The sequence below is a fragment of the Ornithodoros turicata genome, chromosome 6 (assembly GCF_037126465.1).
Source record: "Ornithodoros turicata isolate Travis chromosome 6, ASM3712646v1, whole genome shotgun sequence".
In the NCBI taxonomy this organism is placed as follows: domain Eukaryota; kingdom Metazoa; phylum Arthropoda; class Arachnida; order Ixodida; family Argasidae; genus Ornithodoros; species Ornithodoros turicata.
The window spans coordinates 46,019,458-46,039,969 of record NC_088206.1 but is presented as its reverse complement, the minus strand read 5'-3'; the positions used below and the strand labels follow the sequence as shown (position 1 = coordinate 46,039,969).

The 20,512-nt window shown below is 46.5% G+C and overlaps 1 protein-coding gene across 1 annotated transcript; it reads left to right on the top strand.

Moving 5' to 3' along the window:
* The first annotated feature begins 1,336 nt into the window (after positions 1–1,336).
* On the top strand, positions 1,337–5,982 carry LOC135398567 (uncharacterized). The gene is made up of 2 exons (XM_064629957.1): positions 1,337–4,855; positions 5,083–5,982. Exons 1-2 carry the CDS (start codon positions 1,337–1,339, stop codon positions 5,980–5,982), a joined length of 4,419 nt encoding a protein of 1,472 aa, XP_064486027.1.
* The last annotated feature ends 14,530 nt before the right edge of the window (positions 5,983–20,512 follow it).

The window sequence follows — 20,512 nt, the reverse complement described above, 5'->3', positions numbered from 1 at the left end:
TGGCCAAAGGAGGATGCGCGCTCCGGGATTGGTTGATAAAGTTTCGAAATATCTGACAGCTCACTTTTCGCGGGCAGTCTGGGCAGTCGGCCAGGCGGGCAGCTCCAAGCATCGTCGCTGCGTCTCCGCGGCTCGCCGATGTCGGTTGACCACAACGACCAAAGAGGAAGTGTACGCGCGGGTTTGTTCGTGAGCTATAGTGACTCTGGCCATGTACTGATCTCCGATAAAGTGTCAACCTACGGACATTCTTGCCGGGTCGGAACTGGAATGCTTGGTGAGCTGACGCCTGAGGAACACTTTCGAGCGCTGTCGCATTTTCAAATACAGTGACTAAGAAGAGAGTGTTCGTACGACAAAAGTATTTCCTGTGACTGTGTGACCTACGATGCATCGCCAGAATGAGAAGAAGATGCTCATCTGTGAAACGCACGCACTCGTGGACTTCGCTCGCCCCCAGAAGTAGACTTTATGTGTGCTTTGCAAGTTCGAACTTGGTTTGGTTACTGTCTATTCAAGGAACTAAACGCCCTGTACGCACGGTGAATATATGAGTCAAACATTTGAGTTTATACGTTGCATCAATAAATATGTACAGGGTGTATGCTATAAAAGGTCAGTGACATTTTCGCGCGTGACACTATATCTATTTGAGAGACGGACTTGTGCTGCCATACAGTGAATCACTTATGCCAGAGAAACCTACGAAAAAATTGTGGTTACCATTCACTGCGTAATAAAGTAAACACGGCCACAGAAACTTTCGTCTTCATGTGTTTCCTATGCGCAATACCGATGGATGGAGCTGAAAGTTTGCATAGTCATATTTATTTTGTTACACAATGCTAGGTAACCACAATCGTTTCGTAGGTTCCTCTAGCATAAATGATTCACTTTGAGGCAGAGAAAGTCTTTTCGTGATAGAGGTATAGCATCAAGGAGGTATCACTTTTTGCACGAAAATGTGACTGACCTTTTATAGCATACACCCTGTATTTCGCCTATCAAAAATGTCTTAGTTATTTTGGAATAACGGGCGCCAGGTATGAAAACCAGTAGAAGTCAATGGCAGCCAGGGCCGGCCGAAAGCCGAGCCGAACTGAGAGGTTGCTGATTGGTTGGCTGCTAGGCATCACGACGCATTTTCATTGGTCGTATGTCCAGTGTTGCCTGAATTATCTCAAACTATGGGCTCTATGGGGAGCTGTGGGTGCCTGGCCTCACATCTGGCGCAGTCGACACCAACATGCGGAAGACACCCAGCCCCCGCCACGTATAGCCGCCTTCCAAAGCCTTCAGTGAGTTCTGACGTTACGCCTAAGCCTAACCAAGCGCCATGTCTCTTTTCAACTGGCCGAGAGCCACTCCCGATGAACTGCACGCCTTGACAGCCGATTATTTGAAGACTGAGCTGGATCGAAGAGGACTCGAGACGACGGGTTCCAAAGACGAAATAGTGGAGCGTCTACATCGAGCAATCGAGTCTGAGCGGACACATCAAGTAGACACCACCGACATCCCACAAGTGTCGACGCTTCCCAATACCGCTTCATCGCAACCTTCAACAGATACTACAGCACTTCTAGCGGCCTGCATTCAGCAAAACGCCGAGCTCATCCAAATGCTGCAGGGCTCTGGACGTCAACAGCCCATGCAAGTGGCAACACTACCAGACTTGTCCGCGTCCATTCCTACGTTTGAAGACAGTAGGAACGCATCCTCTAAGCGGTGGGTGGAGGAATTAGAAAAAACTCAACAACTTGCAGCATGGCAGGATTCGACTGTACGTGCCATCGCCATCAGTAAACTACGCGGCACCGCAAAAAACTGGCACCTCGCAGCCGGACACAAATTTCGCACGTGGGAAGCCTGGAAAGCCGCCTTCCAGACGCAGTTTAGCGACGCGATGACGATCGTGGAATGGCAAACCAAAGTTGCAGAACGCATACAGGGACCGCAAGAGACTCTTCATCAGTATAGCTTTTCTAAGCTAAGGGTTCTAGCACGCAGTCCTGTACCCCTGACGGATCAACACAAGATTGAGTACCTTCTGCAGGGTGTAAAAGACATAGCGCTAGCGACGTCGATATCAGCGCAACGTCCAAAAGCCATTGACGAGTTCATCGAAATTGCGACACAGTTGGACAACACACTTGCTCACATAAAAACGCGGCCTACAACCTCCCAGCTTCAGACAGTGAGTCGTTCTCCGACGAGCGTGCTCCCCGCAGGTGGTGCAACTGGGCGACAAACATTCCCACGCACTGATGGACTACAACAACCGAGACATGATTTTAAACGCCGCATCACAACACTGCCTGAGGAAGAGCAGGAAGTTCGCTACACAACCATCACGGAAAAGTATGGGGCGCCAGCTTTTCGCCGGGGACAAGATATCCGTGATGCCACCTGCTACAAATGCAAACAAAAAGGGCACTTAGCAGCACACTGCCCAAGCCAGACTACAGCAGCGCAGCGAGAGACTAAACCTCAGCTACCTGCTCTCCCAGCTTGCCACAGTCACCTATTGGAGGGATCGCAAGTAATGTGCCCCATGGTGTCAGCAGCAATTGACGGATATGGGCCTCTTTACGCATTCCCTGACAGCGGTTCTAAGATGACCATAATCTCAGACAAAATTGCTGAAAAACGAGAAGTCATTCCATGGAAAGGACCGGCTCTGTCGGTCGTGGGAGGAGGACAGGTCACTCCCGTGGGAACAACACAAATCGCTGTTACCATCGCCGGGATTAAAGGAATTGTATGGGCAGCCATCCTTTGCCGGAACGTTCTACCATTCATCCTTGGTGAGGAGTGGTTCCTTGCAGCTCAAGCTGAGCTCCACGTAAAACCGCCCTACCCCTCTGAAATCCGCCATCCCGCATCCGGCACCACGGTATACTGCGAAGAGCGCCTGGTCCCGCAGATGCTTAATGCCGTTATCCTTCAGTCGCCTGGATTGAGTGCGTTCATCAACTCATCAGTTCAGAGCAGTGGTCTACGATCCAACCCTGTTTTCGCGGACGAGAAGAGCCACTGGACAGCGCTGGAATGTCCAAAAGACAAGTCACAATCACAGGCCAACTCACCAGCAGAGCCTCCTGCACAGCCTTTTCTTTCTGACAGCACACTGGGCCCCCAATTAACAGAGCCCGAACGGTCACAGCTCAGACAAGTTATTGACCAGCATGCTAACGCTTTTGCCAGAAATGAACATGATCTTGGATATTATACAGCTACTCAGCATGAAATCCAACTTGTAGAGGGAGCACAACCTTACAGCCGACAGTCTTACCACTATTCCCAAGACGACCGCCGTTACCTAGAAGCTGAAACTACTCGACTCCTGACCACGGGTATCATCGAAAGATCAGCAAGTGCTTGGGCATTTCCCGCTGTAGTAGTAACTCGTAACAACAAAAAGAGACTTTGTGTCAACTACATTCCTCTAAACCGTCTCACAGTACCAGTTGCTCAACCCCTGCCAAGAGCCGAAGACCTCATGCAGGACGTCAGCGGATGTGCGTTGTTTGGCACACTAGACCTCAAATGTGCCTACTGGCAGATAGGCCTTAAGAAGGAGGATCAGCACAAGACATCGTTTATGACTCACAACGGAACTTATCAGTGGACACGTATGCCGTTTGGCCTTCGTAACGCGCCAGCAACCTTTCAGAAGGCTATGTCAAACATCTTAGAGAACCTAGAACCCCGCCACCCAAAGTGCGGTGTTCGAGTGTATCTGGATGACATCCTGTTTGCACAAAATGTTCCAGAATTCCTCCGGCTCCTTCGGGAAGTGCTGACGTTAATACTGAGAAATGGACTAAAAATATCGCCAACTAAATGTTGCCTCGCTGTGACATCTATTAAATTTCTTGGCTACATAATATCTGGCACTGGGAAATCTCCTGACCCTGCTAAAGTTGAAGTACTTCTGCGCACTCCTGCACCTACAACAACCAAGGCAGTTCTCTCTTGGATTCAGACTGCTGGATTTTATAGAAGGTTCATTCCGGGATTTGCAAAAATAGTCTACCCGTTGCAATCCATCGTCAGATCTGGAGAATACAAGTGGACTGAGGAATGCGAACAGGCCTTCCAGACAATTCGCAAGTCACTGACCAGTGCACCGGTCCTGGGACATTTCGACCCCAAATCGCCCACAACAGTAGCTACAGATGCCTCCGGCATTGCGCTAGGCGCTGTGCTTTCCCAACAGCAACAGGGGAAAGAAGTAGTTTTAGAGTACGCCAGCCGGTCATTGACACAGCATGAAAAACACTTACACAGCAACGTACTTGAATGTTTGGCTGTACACTGGTCCGTAACCCTGAAGTTCCGGTCATACCTACTGACAATCAAATTCTGCATACTAACCGACAATTGGACAGTTGCATGCCTCACTTCAAGCATGAAGCCGTCCAGACGATTTACATCCATGCTTATGGATCTCACGGAATTTGACTTTACAGTACAGCACCGTCCCGGCCGTATGAACGCTGTAGCAGACCTCTTGTCTCGACTATCCTGTGCCACTTTAACACCTACTACCTTGAGTCAAGCGCAACAAGCAGACCCCGAACTTAAGCAGATCATGTCAGATCTTCAATACTCATCAGAGAGCGACAGCTTATTCGTTGTAACTGAGGACATCTTGTATCGTCGAATGAACTCTGGTTCACTCGCCATTGTGCTTCCAAGGAGCATGCGACAGGCTGCTTTGGAGTTAACCCATGACGGAAACGGTCACATGAATCATGAGCGCACGCTCGCAAAAGTAAAAGCTCGTTACTGGTGGCCACAAATGCGAGCAACTGTGAAGGACTATGTAACCGCTTGCCACACCTGCCAGGTATACAACAGGCCAGCCACAAAGTCTGTGGGCCTGATGGGCAAAATGCCCACATCAGAAGTTCCATTTAGCATTATAACCATGGACCATATAACGATGTCCGAGGATAACAACTCATGCTATATATTGAATCTGGTGGATTTCGCCACAAGGTACATCGTGCCAGCGCCCGTGCCCAACACTCAACGAAAGCCGTAATTGCTCATTTACACTTTGTGTTTTATCAGTTTGGAACGCCAGACCACGTTCTCACAGACCATGCCAAGTGTTTCGAATCCAAGGACTTCACAAACTTCTTGAAGCACCACGGCATCGTACTGCACCACTCAGTGGCATACCGTGCAGCAAGCAACGGTATGGTGGAACGCAGCAATGCTACACTAGTCGCTGTATTGAGGAAACTTTGCCAGCAACACCCTCACGAGTGGGAGAAACATGTGCGAGAGGCAGCATTTGCCATTAACATGTCAGTGAACGCCTCCATGGGATTTTCACCCTTTCAATTGCTCCATGGATTTACCCCAAAGCTTCCGCAACAACGTGTACGACCCAGAGATGAGAGTACCCTCGAGGAACGTCTCAGCCAACTAAGTGAGAACCGGCATACAGCGCTCGCGACATCTGAAGTAGCCAGTGACGCCCGCAAGGACCGTTACGACCGCACTCACCGCCCCAAGGAAGTCTCCGTTGGTGACATCGTCTGGCTACAACGCCAGGAGCCAGTACTGGACATGTGTACTAAGTTGGCCCCTCGATTTAAAGGCCTGTACAGAGTAACTGAGAAGAAAACCCCTTCTACGTACAAAGTTACTCGGCTCAATACCAATTCACTTCGTCATACGCCTGACGAACGTGTCGTGCATATAAGTCAGGTAAAACCATACCGGCCGCCATATCAAGACCCTTTACTGTTTAGTCAACATGACCCATCATCACACTATCGCGGGAGCGAACCACTAGCTGATACTGCCGCGGGCACGCCTACCCCTTCGTGTGAGACACTCGCACCACCGGAACATGGAGCACTGGAGCACCATACACCTCCCGAGAATCCTGCGCCTGTGCAACCACGGCGAGTGATTAAAATTCCGCGCCGTTTTCAAGACTACGAACTGTCCAGTGACTGAACATTATATTATTAGTTTTGTTAGAGTTCCTAGCACTAAGCATTTCGTAACTCATTATAATGTAATCCATTGTCAAACGCACCTCCAGCCCGAGAGGACTCGGCAATTTAAGGGAAGGTGGGATGTGAGGAACGAGCGCCACCTGTCGTAAGCGCCAAACATCTCTTGGGCCCTCGACTAGAGGTGTGCGCCGTGGGCATTTTTTTCGGCGGCGGCGTAGAGCACGTTGAAGGTCCGGCGGCGGCGGCGGCGTCAGCGGCGTCACGCCGATGCTGTCATATCGGCGTGCGCCCCGTGGGCTGTCAATATGTTCTCTTCTCCAACGGGGACGCACGAACACCTCAGAGCGGGGGTATTTTCTCCATCATAGTCAACGCGACGGTGGCAATATTTACTGTACCTTGCACCAAACAAGTGCGTGAGCACTGGATAGTATTATGAAAGAAAACCGAACACACAAAGGAACATTAGGAGAAGTAAAGCACTTCAAGAAGGTCGTCGCCCAAGCACTTCGACTGGGCGCGTTAAGTGCGCGTTAAGCGCTGGAGAAAACAACATAGCTAGATTATCAGAACGACGAGCCATCCCTTTAATGGCAACTACACGTAACAGTTATAGCGAGTGCTGATCGAATGTTCACAGGACGGCGACGCGTGAAAGCTCTGTCCACTGATCTATTGGCTCCTTTTGGGAAACCATGTAAATATGCGAACGTTAGCAAACGATATGACATAAGGCGCACCCACCACGTCATTGAACAGTATTTTTCCAGAGGCTGTAGTTATCATGAATAAATACTGTAAAATCATTTAATTTCGCAGCCCTAAATTTTCGCGAATCGAGTAGGGATATATTCGCAACAACTAAATTTCGCGCACTCCACGAGTTCCTCGAATTTTCTAGATTCGCAAAATTCGCGAAAATTAAGGTCTCGCGAAATTAAAGGGTTTTACAGTATAAACTTGTCCAGAACGAGTGGGTTGAATCTGCCATGCTTCGCGCGCATTATAAGCCCCGCAATTCCGCGATTGAAAACACCCTCTCTGACTGTGTGCTCTTCGCCGGCACACACAAAATGCACTATTTGCTACGCACTTTTCGAGCGCAGAAAGAGCGACGGGCAATCCACGTGAGAGGACCAAGTGCTTTGGAGCGATCGAGCTGATTGGTGTAGGCGCTAATCTGTTGGTCAGATAGACCGCGTTCCAACCCAGATAAGGCGAAAGTCGCGTCATTCCTGCGCTCGGAAATGGCGTACTTCTTGTTTCGGCTCATTTTCATAGCGACATTCAGCGTCGGATATTTCAACACACGTGCGCGTTTAAGAATTTCTTAAACATGGAATGGCTTTCAACGATGAGTATCTTCCGTTCTGCTATCCCGTTTTTACGCGAAATTCCTTAATTAAAGAATTAATGAATTTGAGGTAATTAATGATCGTATAGTTACATACTTTCTTCGAGATAATATTCGCATGACCAACTCAAAAGCTGCATGTATTTCGTCCCGCTATTTTTTAAACAAAAATTCTGTGACGAATAAAAAACAAAACACCCTGTATATGGATAATGATCAGTGCTATGGTGTTGGTGGATGACAGGCAAACAACCTGCAAGAATTGAATGACAAGTTTTCCTGGAGTTGTGTGCCTCCAGGGTCGACTATGAAACGAAACCCTAAAGCATAAATAGGATATTAGGAGATGAAATTGTCACTGCTAAAAACACCACAAATGAAGCCTGGAACCTAAGATGAAAGAAAACCAAACAAAATATTAGGTATGGGAGATATTCGTCTATAGAAAGTGGATCAAAATGGCATTACACAGCCGCGCCGATTTTTCAACATCGGCGGCGGCGGCGGCGGCGCTCCGACAGTTTTGGTACGGCGGCGACGGCGAGGCTCCGACCTCCGGCGGCGGCGCTTCGGCGCGGCGGCGCACACCTCTACCCTCGACTTGAGGAGTGACCGAGAGAGAGCAGCAGCGGCGAAGAAGAAGAAGAGACGCGCCAAGACCGCGTGTGTACGTTGATGTGTAATGTGCCTGAAATAAAAGTTAACTCGATCCACTACGCCATCAACCCCTAGCATCACGGCCTCACATCACAAAACACAAACGACGAATTCCAGTCACAACATCGCACAGAGGTTGGTTCGCGAATGAGTTCGCAGCTGCTGCACTGTTTACTTATCGCGGAACGGTGGAACCCGGCTGCCCGCCATCTTCAAGCACAGATACGTGAAGCCGATCGAAGCCGTAGCTGAAATCCACTGACAAGTACGAAGGCGCGTACACTTCACAATGCCCGTTCGGGTGCATCTACGTCATAAAAATGGCTGCGCCAATGTGTGTTTCGGAATGAATTATCTATTTTTTTGACATGGTACTATGGTGACTAGATGAATATTGTCTGGTGTGAGGGGCGCCGCAGCCGAGGCGGCCCGTTCGCGGAAGACGCCGTCAGGTGGCGCGCCAGCACGGATGTATGCAGTGCCGTGTATGCCAAAGGGAGTCTGGCCATTAGGAGGAGCCTAAAAAAGGGGCTCGACCTGTCAATCAAATTGAGCGTTTTTCATTGGCTGCCGTTTTCTATGCGGGCCGCCATGACACCAAAATTTTCCCGAAAATGGCGGCGTAGCTTGGAACGGCGAAGCGAGGATTTCATGACAATTTTTTTTCACAAATTACGTCAATTTTATTCCGTAAGTGTACATTCTGTTGCAATTATCTTGCAAATCACCTTTAAATTACGCTCCAGTGTCGATGTTTACCTGAAAATAATATGTTTAGTCGTCCTTGTTAGGCCTTGTAACGACAGCGATCACAGGCAAATAGCGAGAAAAACGCTACAAATGGCCAAAAATTTTCATTTTATGACATACTTTTATTCATATACACACCTTTGCCCGTTCTTGGTTCAGTCTTGTTATGTTTCATAGTTGAAATACGTATAATACCGGCAGTCTGTTCCAACTAGCGGTTCTGCCGGCCAATCAGTTCTGCTAGCAAGCACTTCTGCTTCTGCTACTTCTGCCTTCTGCTATTCTGCGTCTTCCCGGCGTGCCCCTCACCATCCAGATGGCGCCGTTAAAAGTGGACGCAAAATCCATTATGTTGCTAGGTCGTCAGGGAATAGCCTATTCAATCTAATCCAATCCAGTTTCCCGAAAATGTCGGCACCCAGTTAATGCAGGTAATATATAGCTTGGATAGCCTGGGGTTAATAGCGAACTGTATTTTGGCTCGTGATTGGCCAGAGAGCTCAAAAAGTGGGTGGAGCTCCAGGTATGGGCATGTTCCATTAATGGCCAGACTCCCTTTGGCATACACGGCACTGGATGTATGCGAAGATTCTCCCGAACGCTCCTGAAGCGCGTCTTCTGAACGGGCCGTTTTCGCCCCTGTGGCCGAGAAGTTTCGCGGAGGAATGGAACGGTGAAGTGTAAATATAAATGGAAAACAAAACAGTAATCGTCATAGCTTAAAACACATTGAAGATCGCTTATTCAAGCATGCAAAGGAACAGGTACTCAGCTTTGTAGGTCCCATGCGTAGCTTGGACGTGACAAAGCTGATGGCAACCATCCTTTTCAACTTTTGTATCTCTTTTATCAGGTATTTTCTTTGTTTATTCTTACTTTTAGTACCTTTTTATTCTATTTTATTTTTTAATGTCACAGCAACGAGGCCGGTTAATCTTTCGTTTCGTTCCTCGATGCATAAAACTCCCTATCAGTCAATGAAGACAGGATCATCTCAAAATTTCAACCTGGTAATGCCAAAGGAAGATTTATTATACACAGCAATCGCAACAACCTGTTTCGTCCCCTCATCATGATATATATGTACATACATATGCACACAATGAAGACAAAGAACATCTGTACACGAGTCTGAATGCTCACATAATTGCATTCACTGGAGACGCGCCTCCTTTGAAGGTTTCTGCTTTTTGCTCCGCTCTGTGCAAGAACGGTTAATGCCCTTTACTGGGAAGTGCATTCTCATCACAGCATAGAATTTTACAATGTTCATTGTGAGATATTCACTATGGGTTTGACAGCCAACATTCTTAAAGGTTCGCCTAGGCAGTGATGGGAAAAGTACCTCAAAATTATACTTAAAGTAAAGTACCAAGTACCTGGCGTCATTAGTACTTCAAGTACAGTACAAGTACCCAATTCCAAATGTAGTTCAAGTAAAGTACAAAATACTAGGCAAAGTACTTCAAGTATTTATCAAGTACATTGCGAATTTAATTTGTATCACTTTGCATTTCACTGTTTAGTATATGTGTCTTGTTTGTTTGGCAAAACTTTAGCGTGCATTTTTGACAAATGCTCTAAAGCCATATACCCGTATTCACCAGTCGACTTAAACCATTGGTTTAGTGACGTCGGGTTTAAAGCGATCACGTGATCTCTCCGGCTATGAAGCGCCATCCAAACAGTTGACCACAACGCGTGCGCATTATTCACATTGTCACGTGACGGTTGAGGGGAAGGAGAAAGTAGCAGACGACAGGACTGCGAAGGAGGGAAGGCTCCTGTGTTTTTTTTTTTTATTATGAGGTTGTTACGGAAGAAAAGTTGAGATGGCGCTGCTGCAGGTGGTTGCGGATCAGGGTATCGGTAATCGGTGGTTAGATCTACCTCTGTATCTGTTAATGACAAGCTCCGCGAGATATGGTTGTTGTGGACACTAAAAAGGTGTACATAGTGAGCGTTTGCAATGTTATTTGAAAAACAGAAGTAGGTATCCTCGCGGAGGTTATCGTTGTGCTATTGTCAGTGTTTCGTCGTCGATTGTGATTGCGTGTAATAATATCATCCGCATCGACCATCGCTTATTTATCGTCTGTTATGCGATATGTGTGGTGTCACATGTCAAAACAGTCGACAGGAGGAAAACGAATACGTTTAATGAAAGTAATAGCATTGGTTACATCGGAACATTCTCCCGCGCGATCTTCCTTTTCGCCATCTTGTCTCTCTCTCTCCAGTGTTTCCAGCCGTTTCCGCGCCTGTGCTGTGACTAGCTGCTGACACCGCCGGCCTTTAATCAGTTGCGTCCTCGCAGCTGGGGTGTTCCACGACATAGTCCTCCATCCACCGAGGTAGTGATGTAAGACGTTGTGGCCTCTTGCAGCTATTGTCGTCCTGTGGCGGGTTGTCTTGGGGCACAGTCACAGGTTGGGGCGGTTCATTCGTAGCTTGTTCAGCTAGTGAAGGTGGTGTTCGTTTGATGACTTGCTTCAGTTGCTTCGCAGTGGCAAAGCGAGATTCCTGACTTCCGTTGCGAGTGCGCTGTATTTTGTATGTGCACTTGTTTATGTCAGTGATGATGAATGGTCCCTCGTAAACGGCTGCAAATTTACTGCTGCGAATACCGTTATCGTACCACACTGCGTCACCGACTTCAAACGTTGGTAGTGGGTGGTGTGCATCAAACGTCGACTTCATATTGGAAAGATAATCCGTAAGGTTTGCAAGGGCTTCTCTGCGAGCAGTCTGTGTGCTCTCTAGTCCATTGATGCAAATTTCCATTTCATTGTCGATGGGAAGACGGGGAATATAGTTGAACATAAGTTCAAAGGGAGATGTTTTGAGTGCTGTATGGAACTGGGTGTTAACCTGGAATGTAGACTTCTGTAAGTAGGAACTCCAGTGATCAGCATCTCCATTTATGTTCTTCCTAAGTGGTTGAAGTATCCGACCGTTAGCACGTTCTACAAGTCCATTAGTATGTGCTGCATACGGTACGGTGAGTGTATGTTTGATGTGATGTGCCTCGAGGTACTTTTCCATTGCCTGTGACGTAAAACTTCTGTCGTTGTCACTGACTAGTGTACGTGGGCAGCCAAACTTGTTAATGACGTCGTTTTCCAAGAATTCGATAATGTGAAGAGATGACTTATCAGGCACCGCTTTGGTAATGATGAAGCGAGTGGTCACATCAACTGCTGTAATAAAATATTTGTTCACGTCCGCAGTGTTAATTGGGCCCACGTGATCGATAGCAATCGCTTCAAATGGTTCCTCGGACGGTAATCGTGGATTCAGTACGCCTGGAGATGTGGTTGTCCGGTGGTTGAATCGCTGGCATAGCTCGCAACTCTTGACGTATGACGTGGTGTCCCCATTCATGTGTGGCCAGTAATACTTTCGCTGGATTTTGGCTAGCGTCCTTGTGGCATCGGCATGTCCAGCATCGTCATGATGAGACTTTAGTACAGTATCTCTTAATGAGCTTGGTATTACTGTGCGCAGTGTTTCGTTGTCTCCTACTTTGGTGACGTACATAAGTACTCCGTCTGTTATGCGGAAGTGTCGTTCAGTGTCTTCCTGTTGGTAGTCTGATGTTTCGGCATCCTCAAGCTCCTGGATGATCTTGGAGAACTCTGGGTCTGCGAGTTGTGCCTCTCGTAGATGCGAATCGGTTGCAGCGAGTACGTAGATTGCATTCACTGGCTGTGGAATCCTCGACTGTGCGTCTGCAACGGTGTTTGTGACACCCGGGGTATGACGTATGGTGAAGTTATATGCAGTCAAGTCAAGAACGATTCGTGCAAATCTTCTGCTTGGATTTTTCTTTGACATAATATGGGCGACGGCCCAATTGTCCGTGTACAAGTCAAAGTGTGACAGTCCGTGTAGGTATACATGGAAGCGTTCTGTCACAGCCCAATGGGCGGCAATAGCCTCTAACTCTGTAGAGTGTTTGCTTTGGTCTGATTCTGGCACTTGTCTGCTTGCATATTCGACCACTTTAGTCTCAGATCCATGTTTCTGAGTGAGGACTGCTCCAAACCCTGTGTACGAGGCGTCGACGTGTACTTGGGTTGGCAATGTGGCATCGAATGTTGAGAGGATAGGAGCTTCAGTTAACTTCTCCTTGAGTGTTGCCATAGCTTCTTCACACTCTTCTGTCCATTGTAATGGAGTATCCTTTTTCGTAAGTAGCGTTAACGGACGTGCTATCTTAGAAAAATCTTTGATGTATTTGCGGTAATACGATGCAAGGCCGAGAAAGGATCTTAATTCTGTCTTCGTTCTCGGTTGTCTGTACTGAAGTATGGCATCTGTGCGGTTCGGGTTGGTTCTGATAGTTCCCTTGGACACAACGACGCCAAGAAACTCTATCTCTGGTACCATGAAAGCACATTTTTTGAAGTCAATGCGAAGTCCAGAATTGTAGAGTATGCTTAGTACTTTGTCAAGAATGATGAAATGTTCGTCGTACGTGTCTGTAAAGATGCAGACATCGTCTACATAGACAGTCACATGCCCCTCATCAATTAGCTCGCGTAGTTTTTCATTCATGAACGATTGCATTGTAGCTGGAGCCGTGCTAAGTCCAAAGAGCATGCGTATTGGTTCGAAGTGACCTTCTTCTGTGATGAATGCTGCCTTGTGTCTGTCTTCAGGCCGCAGCAGGATGTTAAGGAAAGCTTTTTTCACATCCATTTTTGTGAAAATTTTCGAGTTCGCAATTTTTCGTGTCATTGTGTCAACTCTTGGCATGGGGTATGCTCTCTTGACAGTCTTTGCATTTAGATGCCTATAGTCTACGCATAATCTCTTGGGTGTGGTGACATGATGTGTTTGTTCTACTACCACTACTGGTGACGCGTACGCAGACGTTGACTTGGTTATGACACCTTGTTCAAGCCACTGTGATATCTGTTGTCGGATGAACTCACGGTTTGACTCTGTGGTCGAGTAAGGCTGCATTCGAACTGGCTTAGAGTCCATCAGCTCAATTGAGTGTTCAACCTCTGTGCAGAGTCCCAGTTCCTCTGTTGGCTGAGTGAATACCTTGACGTTCCTCAAGAGAACAGTTTCTAATTCTGCAGCTTGTTGGTCTGTTAGAGTCGAGAATTTTTCTTGGTTGAGGATAGCCTGACGTGTTTCTTCATCTGTTGGCAGTACCATAGCTGTCAGCTCTGCACTATTTACGTTTGATTCGTTGATGCATCCGTGGACGTGATATGATGGAAGCTGTTCTGTTCGCGTACGTTGCTGATGCTCTGCAGGCATTGCTCTTCTGGCACTGTCAATATCACTGTGTGGCTCTTGTAGTGGAGCGTTTTCTACTCTGACATTGGCTGCTAACAGTATCGATGCTCCCTTCTTGTCTGTAGCGACCTGGCTTGGTTGTCCGTGGTTGCTTTGGGGTATCCATTCAATACTGTGTACGCCGTCTTGGAAGCGTTCAGCATAATCATAGGGAATTACTTGCCTCCAGTCAAGTCCGACTATGAGTGGGTGAGGCAGGTCCTTCACGATTTTTACCTCTACAATGGCACATGCCTCTCCGACTGCTACCGTGGCTTGCATAATCCCTAATGGCTGGGAATGTTCACCAAAGGGTCCTTTCAGCATGAATGCTCCAGACTCTGTAAAGGCAAGTCCGTGTCTGGCAGCGAAGTCATGAGAAAGCAGAGTGACGGCTGAGCCAGTATCCCATAAGCCCTCAACTTCGATTCCATTGACGGTGGCTGGCAAAATAATTGATCTTGTAGTGGCACTGTGTGCTATAACAACATTGTTAACGTTGGACTGCAATGTTGATGGTTGGTGTGTCACTGATTTTGCCTCCTTGCTTGACGGCTTGCGAGCTTCCCACCTTTGTTTTGCGGCAATTTTTTCTTCTTCGGAGCGTGTGTCCGGTTGTGGGCAGTCTTTGGCTCTATGCCCTAGCGTATGACATCTGGCGCACATCTCACGCGGCAGTCTTGTTTTGTGTCGGTCGTCATTTTCTTTCTCTGGCGGGGTTACCGTTGGAGCTTTACTTTCGCTACGCTTGAGAGGTTGACCTTTTTTTTCCTCCTGGTGTCTGTCCATTTGTCTCGCGTACTGCAGGAAATCCGAGATCGTGCCTTTTCGCAGGTCATAGAATGCTCTTAGTATTGGTCGGCATTCTTGTGATGATGTCCCCTCAATCAGCCAATCGACAATGTCGCAATCCGATAGCTGGTACTTCCCACTTTTAATGCGTTGTAGACGGGCGTACATATAATCGACGACGCTTTCCTTTTCATCTTGACAGCGTTGGTTTACGAAAGTCACCCACTGTCTGAAGAGTAGTGGTTTATCAAATTCGGTTCGAAAGGCTTCAATCCATGCGTCCCAGTCGTTGAAGGTGGTCCCTGTTGTTTTGTGCCACGCCGTGGCATGTCCTCGGAGACGGGAAATGGCAGCGCTGAGTGTACCGGCATTGCTCCATGAACAGCGGTCACGCATCGTTGTAACGGCCGCTAACCAGTCCTTGAAATTTTCTCCATCTGTGCCAGCATATGTAGGTAAAGTAGACGTCAGGTCTGGCATAGTCGTGATGTTTATCGGTTGGTTTCCGTTCGTGGTTGTCGCTAACCCTAGCGTCTGTCTTTCGAGGAGTTTTGCCATTATTTCGAGCGTCTTCTGCATGGCGATAAGCTCAGGGCTGCATTGTTGCGTTGTGAACGGTCGCAGCACTGGGGGAAAGTCGTAGTGGTCCCCTACCTTAGTTGTCGTCGTGGTTTCTCTTTGTCCGAGCTCGGGCGTTGCTGTCGGCGTACCCGTCAAAGAAAAAGCCTGGCCTGAGTCTGCTGCCTCGCATGATTCTTGAGTCCTCGTCGCCATGTCACATGTCAAAACAGTCGACAGGAGGAAAACGAATACGTTTAATGAAAGTAATAGCATTGGTTACATCGGAACATTCTCCCGCGCGATCTTCCTTTTCGCCATCTTGTCTCTCTCTCTCCAGTGTTTCCAGCCGTTTCCGCGCCTGTGCTGTGACTAGCTGCTGACAGTGGTGAACTGCAACGATCAAGATTGCCTCTCGATTGCTGGGGCATTCCAGCAGCGTCCTTTATACGCTTTCGAGCATGGTGTCATGAGCACAACGTGTGTGCAAGTGTTTGATCACTGTGGGCTATGTAAACAGTAAACAGAAAGAAAGTTGATGCTGCATGGGACTCCCACACGCACAACTTTTACGGTGTTATCGGTTTAAGAAATCGACGTGGTACTTTCAACGTGTCACAAACCTGCAACGCGTTAGAGTATCTCCTTGCTGGCTGTGTTTCTTTGGAGCGCGACTGATACGGAAGACGTACTCAGGGTGCTACCTTGTTTGCGTCGTCGTCCTGTGTGTGTATTTCGTTTGTTTGTTTAGCTCTGTTTTCGTCATGTTACCGAGGGCGTCCTTGCATGTGAGCGTGGAAGTGTTGTAACCCCGTGTCAGTGCGGTGCATTGCTGTGCTTAACTCTGACCTCTTTTATTTCTGCATTTCAGCATATCAGATTATTGTAGAAATCACTAAGCACTAAATTGATTGTTCTGTTCAGCCCACAAAGATTCATCGTTATGTTGTGACTGTCTCTTGCTCTGATGAAATTTCACGAAATAGGAACATACCTAATGTATATATTTGTCATTGCCATTACTGAGCATATTTGTCATTTGATATGATGCATTCGATATTGTTAAAATAAATGGCCACACTTTAGTGCCGGCACACTACATCTGAACTATTCAGGATTTGTAGTTTAATGAGACCACGTACACAAAATACAGATATTAAAATGAACCAAATATCTCATAAAGAAGGTGGTGTTATACCAGTTTCACGAGTGGTGTTCAAAGGATAGAGCAAACAGGAATGGACCAAAGAAAACACATACAACAGCTGCAACATCAGCTACAAATAAGCCTGTGCTGTTATTTTGTTCAATAATTGCATTGTGCTTATTTCTTCAACTTCATCTATTATTGAGGGAACACTTTTATGCAACTGGTTCGGGACTTGCACATTTTCCGTGCTAATTCTTTACAAGCTTCTCTCTCAACTTCATACTGGCATTGTAAATTTCACTAGCATTATCATCGCACCATTACATGCCAAACCATCACGACCACCAATGCTCCCCACAGCTCATGCCGTGCTAAAATACGGCTGCCAACAGCACATCATGCACTAAACAAGTGTAGCAAGGCAGGGTAGGTCATACGAATTATGGTGTGTAGACAGCCAAAAAACGCGGACAGAAGAACAATGACACGGACGACTGCATCATGCACTACGCTCTGTGAAACCACTCCTTATTTAAGCTTTTAATTTAGGATTCTTGTTCAGAAAGAATTTGCGTTAGTAATGCAGTTAGTTATCACCCCATCCTAACACAGATCACTCAACTTTGACTGTGAAATGACATAAGAGGCCACTGTATAATTGTGTAAACTTAGTATGTTAATTTTTATTTCAGCAGCTCTTCACCGCTTGCTTTGCATTTTTTTAGTTTTCCAGTCATGGAATAGTTTTCGGACTATTTTCCCAGTTTTCCATGCTTTACTGGATTGCAGACATCCTGAGCTACACACTGTAATTCAAGCAACTGGGCATTCTAGGATTACATGTTTGTGACCTGCCTCGACTAATTCTCGTTCTTTACACCGATGATAAAGCTCTGAAAAATTATTGCGCAGGCTGCATTTCTGCACTATGTGGTTATGCAGTTTGACTGTACAGCTTTGTATTGAGAGATTGTGCTATTTCTTAAGAAACAACACAGTGGAATATCAAAGCAAGGCATACCTAGAGGTGCTCATTCTAGCATGAAATCTCTGTAGTAGCACTGATCATTGTCTGCTTGCTTTCTGTATTGATCTATAACAGACAGTGAGATGAAGCTTGCAATGGACAAATATGCACAATGCAAATAAGCTCACACAAAGAAAGGAATGCAACTTGAAATCACGTGCATCTTAGCTACATTGAGCTCTATTACTTTTATTAAAATTTACATGTTTGTATATCTTTATTCCACAATTTCACTTATTTTTTTAACCTCTTTGGTAGTTGTCACTTTGTAGAGGCAGACATATTCATCCAGTTGTGTCAACACAAATCTATGCAACTCGACAGTTTAATGTAGTGAGCATGGTGTACTGCATCATGAAGGACAAAGTTTGGGAGCAGATGTATGGGACATAACACTGAATATGTAGTAAAATAATACAGATGCCTCTGCATGACTAACCACCTAACTTCAGTAACGGGTGATGAACATGCAGTCTTCAGGCAACTTCAGGAAATTGATACATGATGTATGGGGAAATGGTTCAGAAGATTTACCAGCACCCAAAGCAACAGTTTCACAAGTTCCGGCCAAATGCATTATGTTGGCGCACAAGATAAGCATGTAATTATTTCATTCCACTTAACTGAACTTTATGCACCCCTAAGAAAATGAAAATGTAGGAGGAGAGGGGGGTTCTGAAAAGAAACAGAAGTAGTGTGAATTTCCCGTTAAAAAGAAATGAAAAATTCCACACACATAACCACAAGATTTACGAACCTATGGTGAAGCAAGCTCTCACACAGACATGTCTTTCGTGTGTTACATGAAGGTCAGTTGTGTTGGGGATGGCATGGTATGCGATAAGCCTAAGCTAATGCCAGCCACATATTTGTATAGCAGTAAATTTTCTTCACATGTGGCTTTGAAGAACTGCTTACTTGAAACAAAATAAATAACCAGGTGTGACACATATACAATCTAATGTAACAGGCATTTGGTGCCAGTCATTCAGCGAAAATACTTTGCATGAGATGCCACATATTCTCCTGGTGACGATGAGGGGGAAGGAAGCTTTCCAGCGATAAATGTATGTCATGGTGTCGTGTATTGCAACAGCATTCAGGCACTGTTTCGAGTGACAGATCCATAGATGTTAAAACCACTTGTCATGACGCTGACGCTAGTTACGCTAGTTACATCCGAATTTTGTTACCGTAGTATTCCCATATTGTGTATACCCCAGAGGCGGAGAGTTTTCATTTTCCCAGGGGGGGCAAGGGCGCACCGCGAAACAACTACCCTGGCGGGGGTGGGGTGGGGGATATGTTTATTAAGAAAAAAAAAGAAAGGTAAGCCAGATGGATGTCGGCGTGTTATTCCAAAAAATGTGAAAGGGGAAGACAAAAAAGGAAAAGAAAAAAGCAAAAGAAAAACAAAAAGAAGGAAAGGAAAGAAAAATGAAGAACACAAAACTAATCACACACTCTGGCGGGATCTTATGATGTATGCAGAACTGGTATAGAAATAAGAGGAAGGAAGAACAGAAAAAAAGAAAAACAGAGAGAACGTAAACATTGAACATGTGCACAACTGAAGGCATTACGCCTTTGAAAACTGAGTGAAAGGAACAAAATGCATTGAATCCTCTTGTGTTTGACCCGAAATGCGCGCAATATAATGAATATGGTCAATGAAATGGATCAGCGGGAGTTGAACCGGCTCCCAACGGATATGCGTTCCGAAGATTCTACCGTTGCACCTCACTGGCAGCTGCAGGTACCTCTTCGACTGCTTTCGTTTCATTGATCTGACTGCTTTGGGCGAAATTCAGTCAATGTGTTATGTCATCCTCTGTGTTTCTTCGCCTCACCTTCTACTGTGATAATGAGTATGGTGGGCGGATACATATTTTACAAATTGCAAGATGCATTTTTGGGGTTGGTGCCTCTTCGCTCTTTTGACCCGGGCGCTTCGAGCCCCAAAGGTTGGTGTCAGTCTCTTAGCGGGACTTCCCGGGGGAGGCGGCGCCCCCCCTAGTTCATGTTCCGGGGGGGCAAGGGCCCCCGCGCCCCCCCGCAGTCGGCGCCTATGGTATACCCCCCACTCACTGCTTTGTGGGTGGAGTGCGAGTCAAGGCAGAGGAGAGCCGGTGTGATATGGGAGTACCCATTCTGCGTAGATATTGTACAGGACATGTCATACAGGAAAAACCGTGGACACTTAGCATGCACCTGAGCTGGTGTATAAGGAACAAGTTGTAACATAACTGAATGTACAGTGAGGTACTACACATATGCATATTAGACGTGGATATTGGTTTGGTTCCCTATTTTTGAACTCGGCTATTCAGAACACGTTGAAGACAGGCACAACGCCAAATTAGAGGCATTGTGGCATTCGCGATAAATAGAAGCATGATTGCAATGTGCATGCGGGAGTATATTATAAATCACGTAGCATGATTCCATAGGAATGTGTTTTCCCATTCTTAAGATTTACCTCTGCAGGATATGAGACTACACAACAAGAGTGCACTCATCACATTAGTGTAAAGCTGCAGTGTCGTCAAGCAATTTTTAACAGTCCTGCTCACAGAAATGATGCAGAACAGCATGCATACATTTTAGCTTGAAAGAAAAGCCTTGAGCTTCAGGAGACACAAAAGGGACTCTGTTTTTCTGTTTAGTACTATATTCACACTCAACACCTGAGTACATGGATAAACTCTGTGGCCATATGACAGCTATCAACAACATAAAAGGAGATGCATAATGTAAAAGCCCCGAGACTAGGGAACACGAAGAGACAGACACAACAGACTTCGTGTTGTGTCTGTCCCTTCGTGTTCCCTAGTCTCGGGGTTTTTTACATTATGCATCACCTTCACCAGCTCGCTTGCTTCCTAGCCATTTTTTCATTATAAAAGGAGAGATAGTGTAACATGGGTGCATGTTTACCCTGCTTT

What these genes read in the sequence shown, in the direction of transcription:
- LOC135398567 (XM_064629957.1), top strand. Translation starts at nt 1,337, where the DNA reads ATGTCTCTTTTCAACTGGCCGAGAGCCACTCCCGATGAACTGCACGCC. An exon ending in CCGCTTGCCACACCTGCCAG is followed by an intron (nt 4,856 to 5,082) that starts GTATACAACAGG and finishes GTGTTTTATCAG; the next exon opens with TTTGGAACGCCAGACCACGT.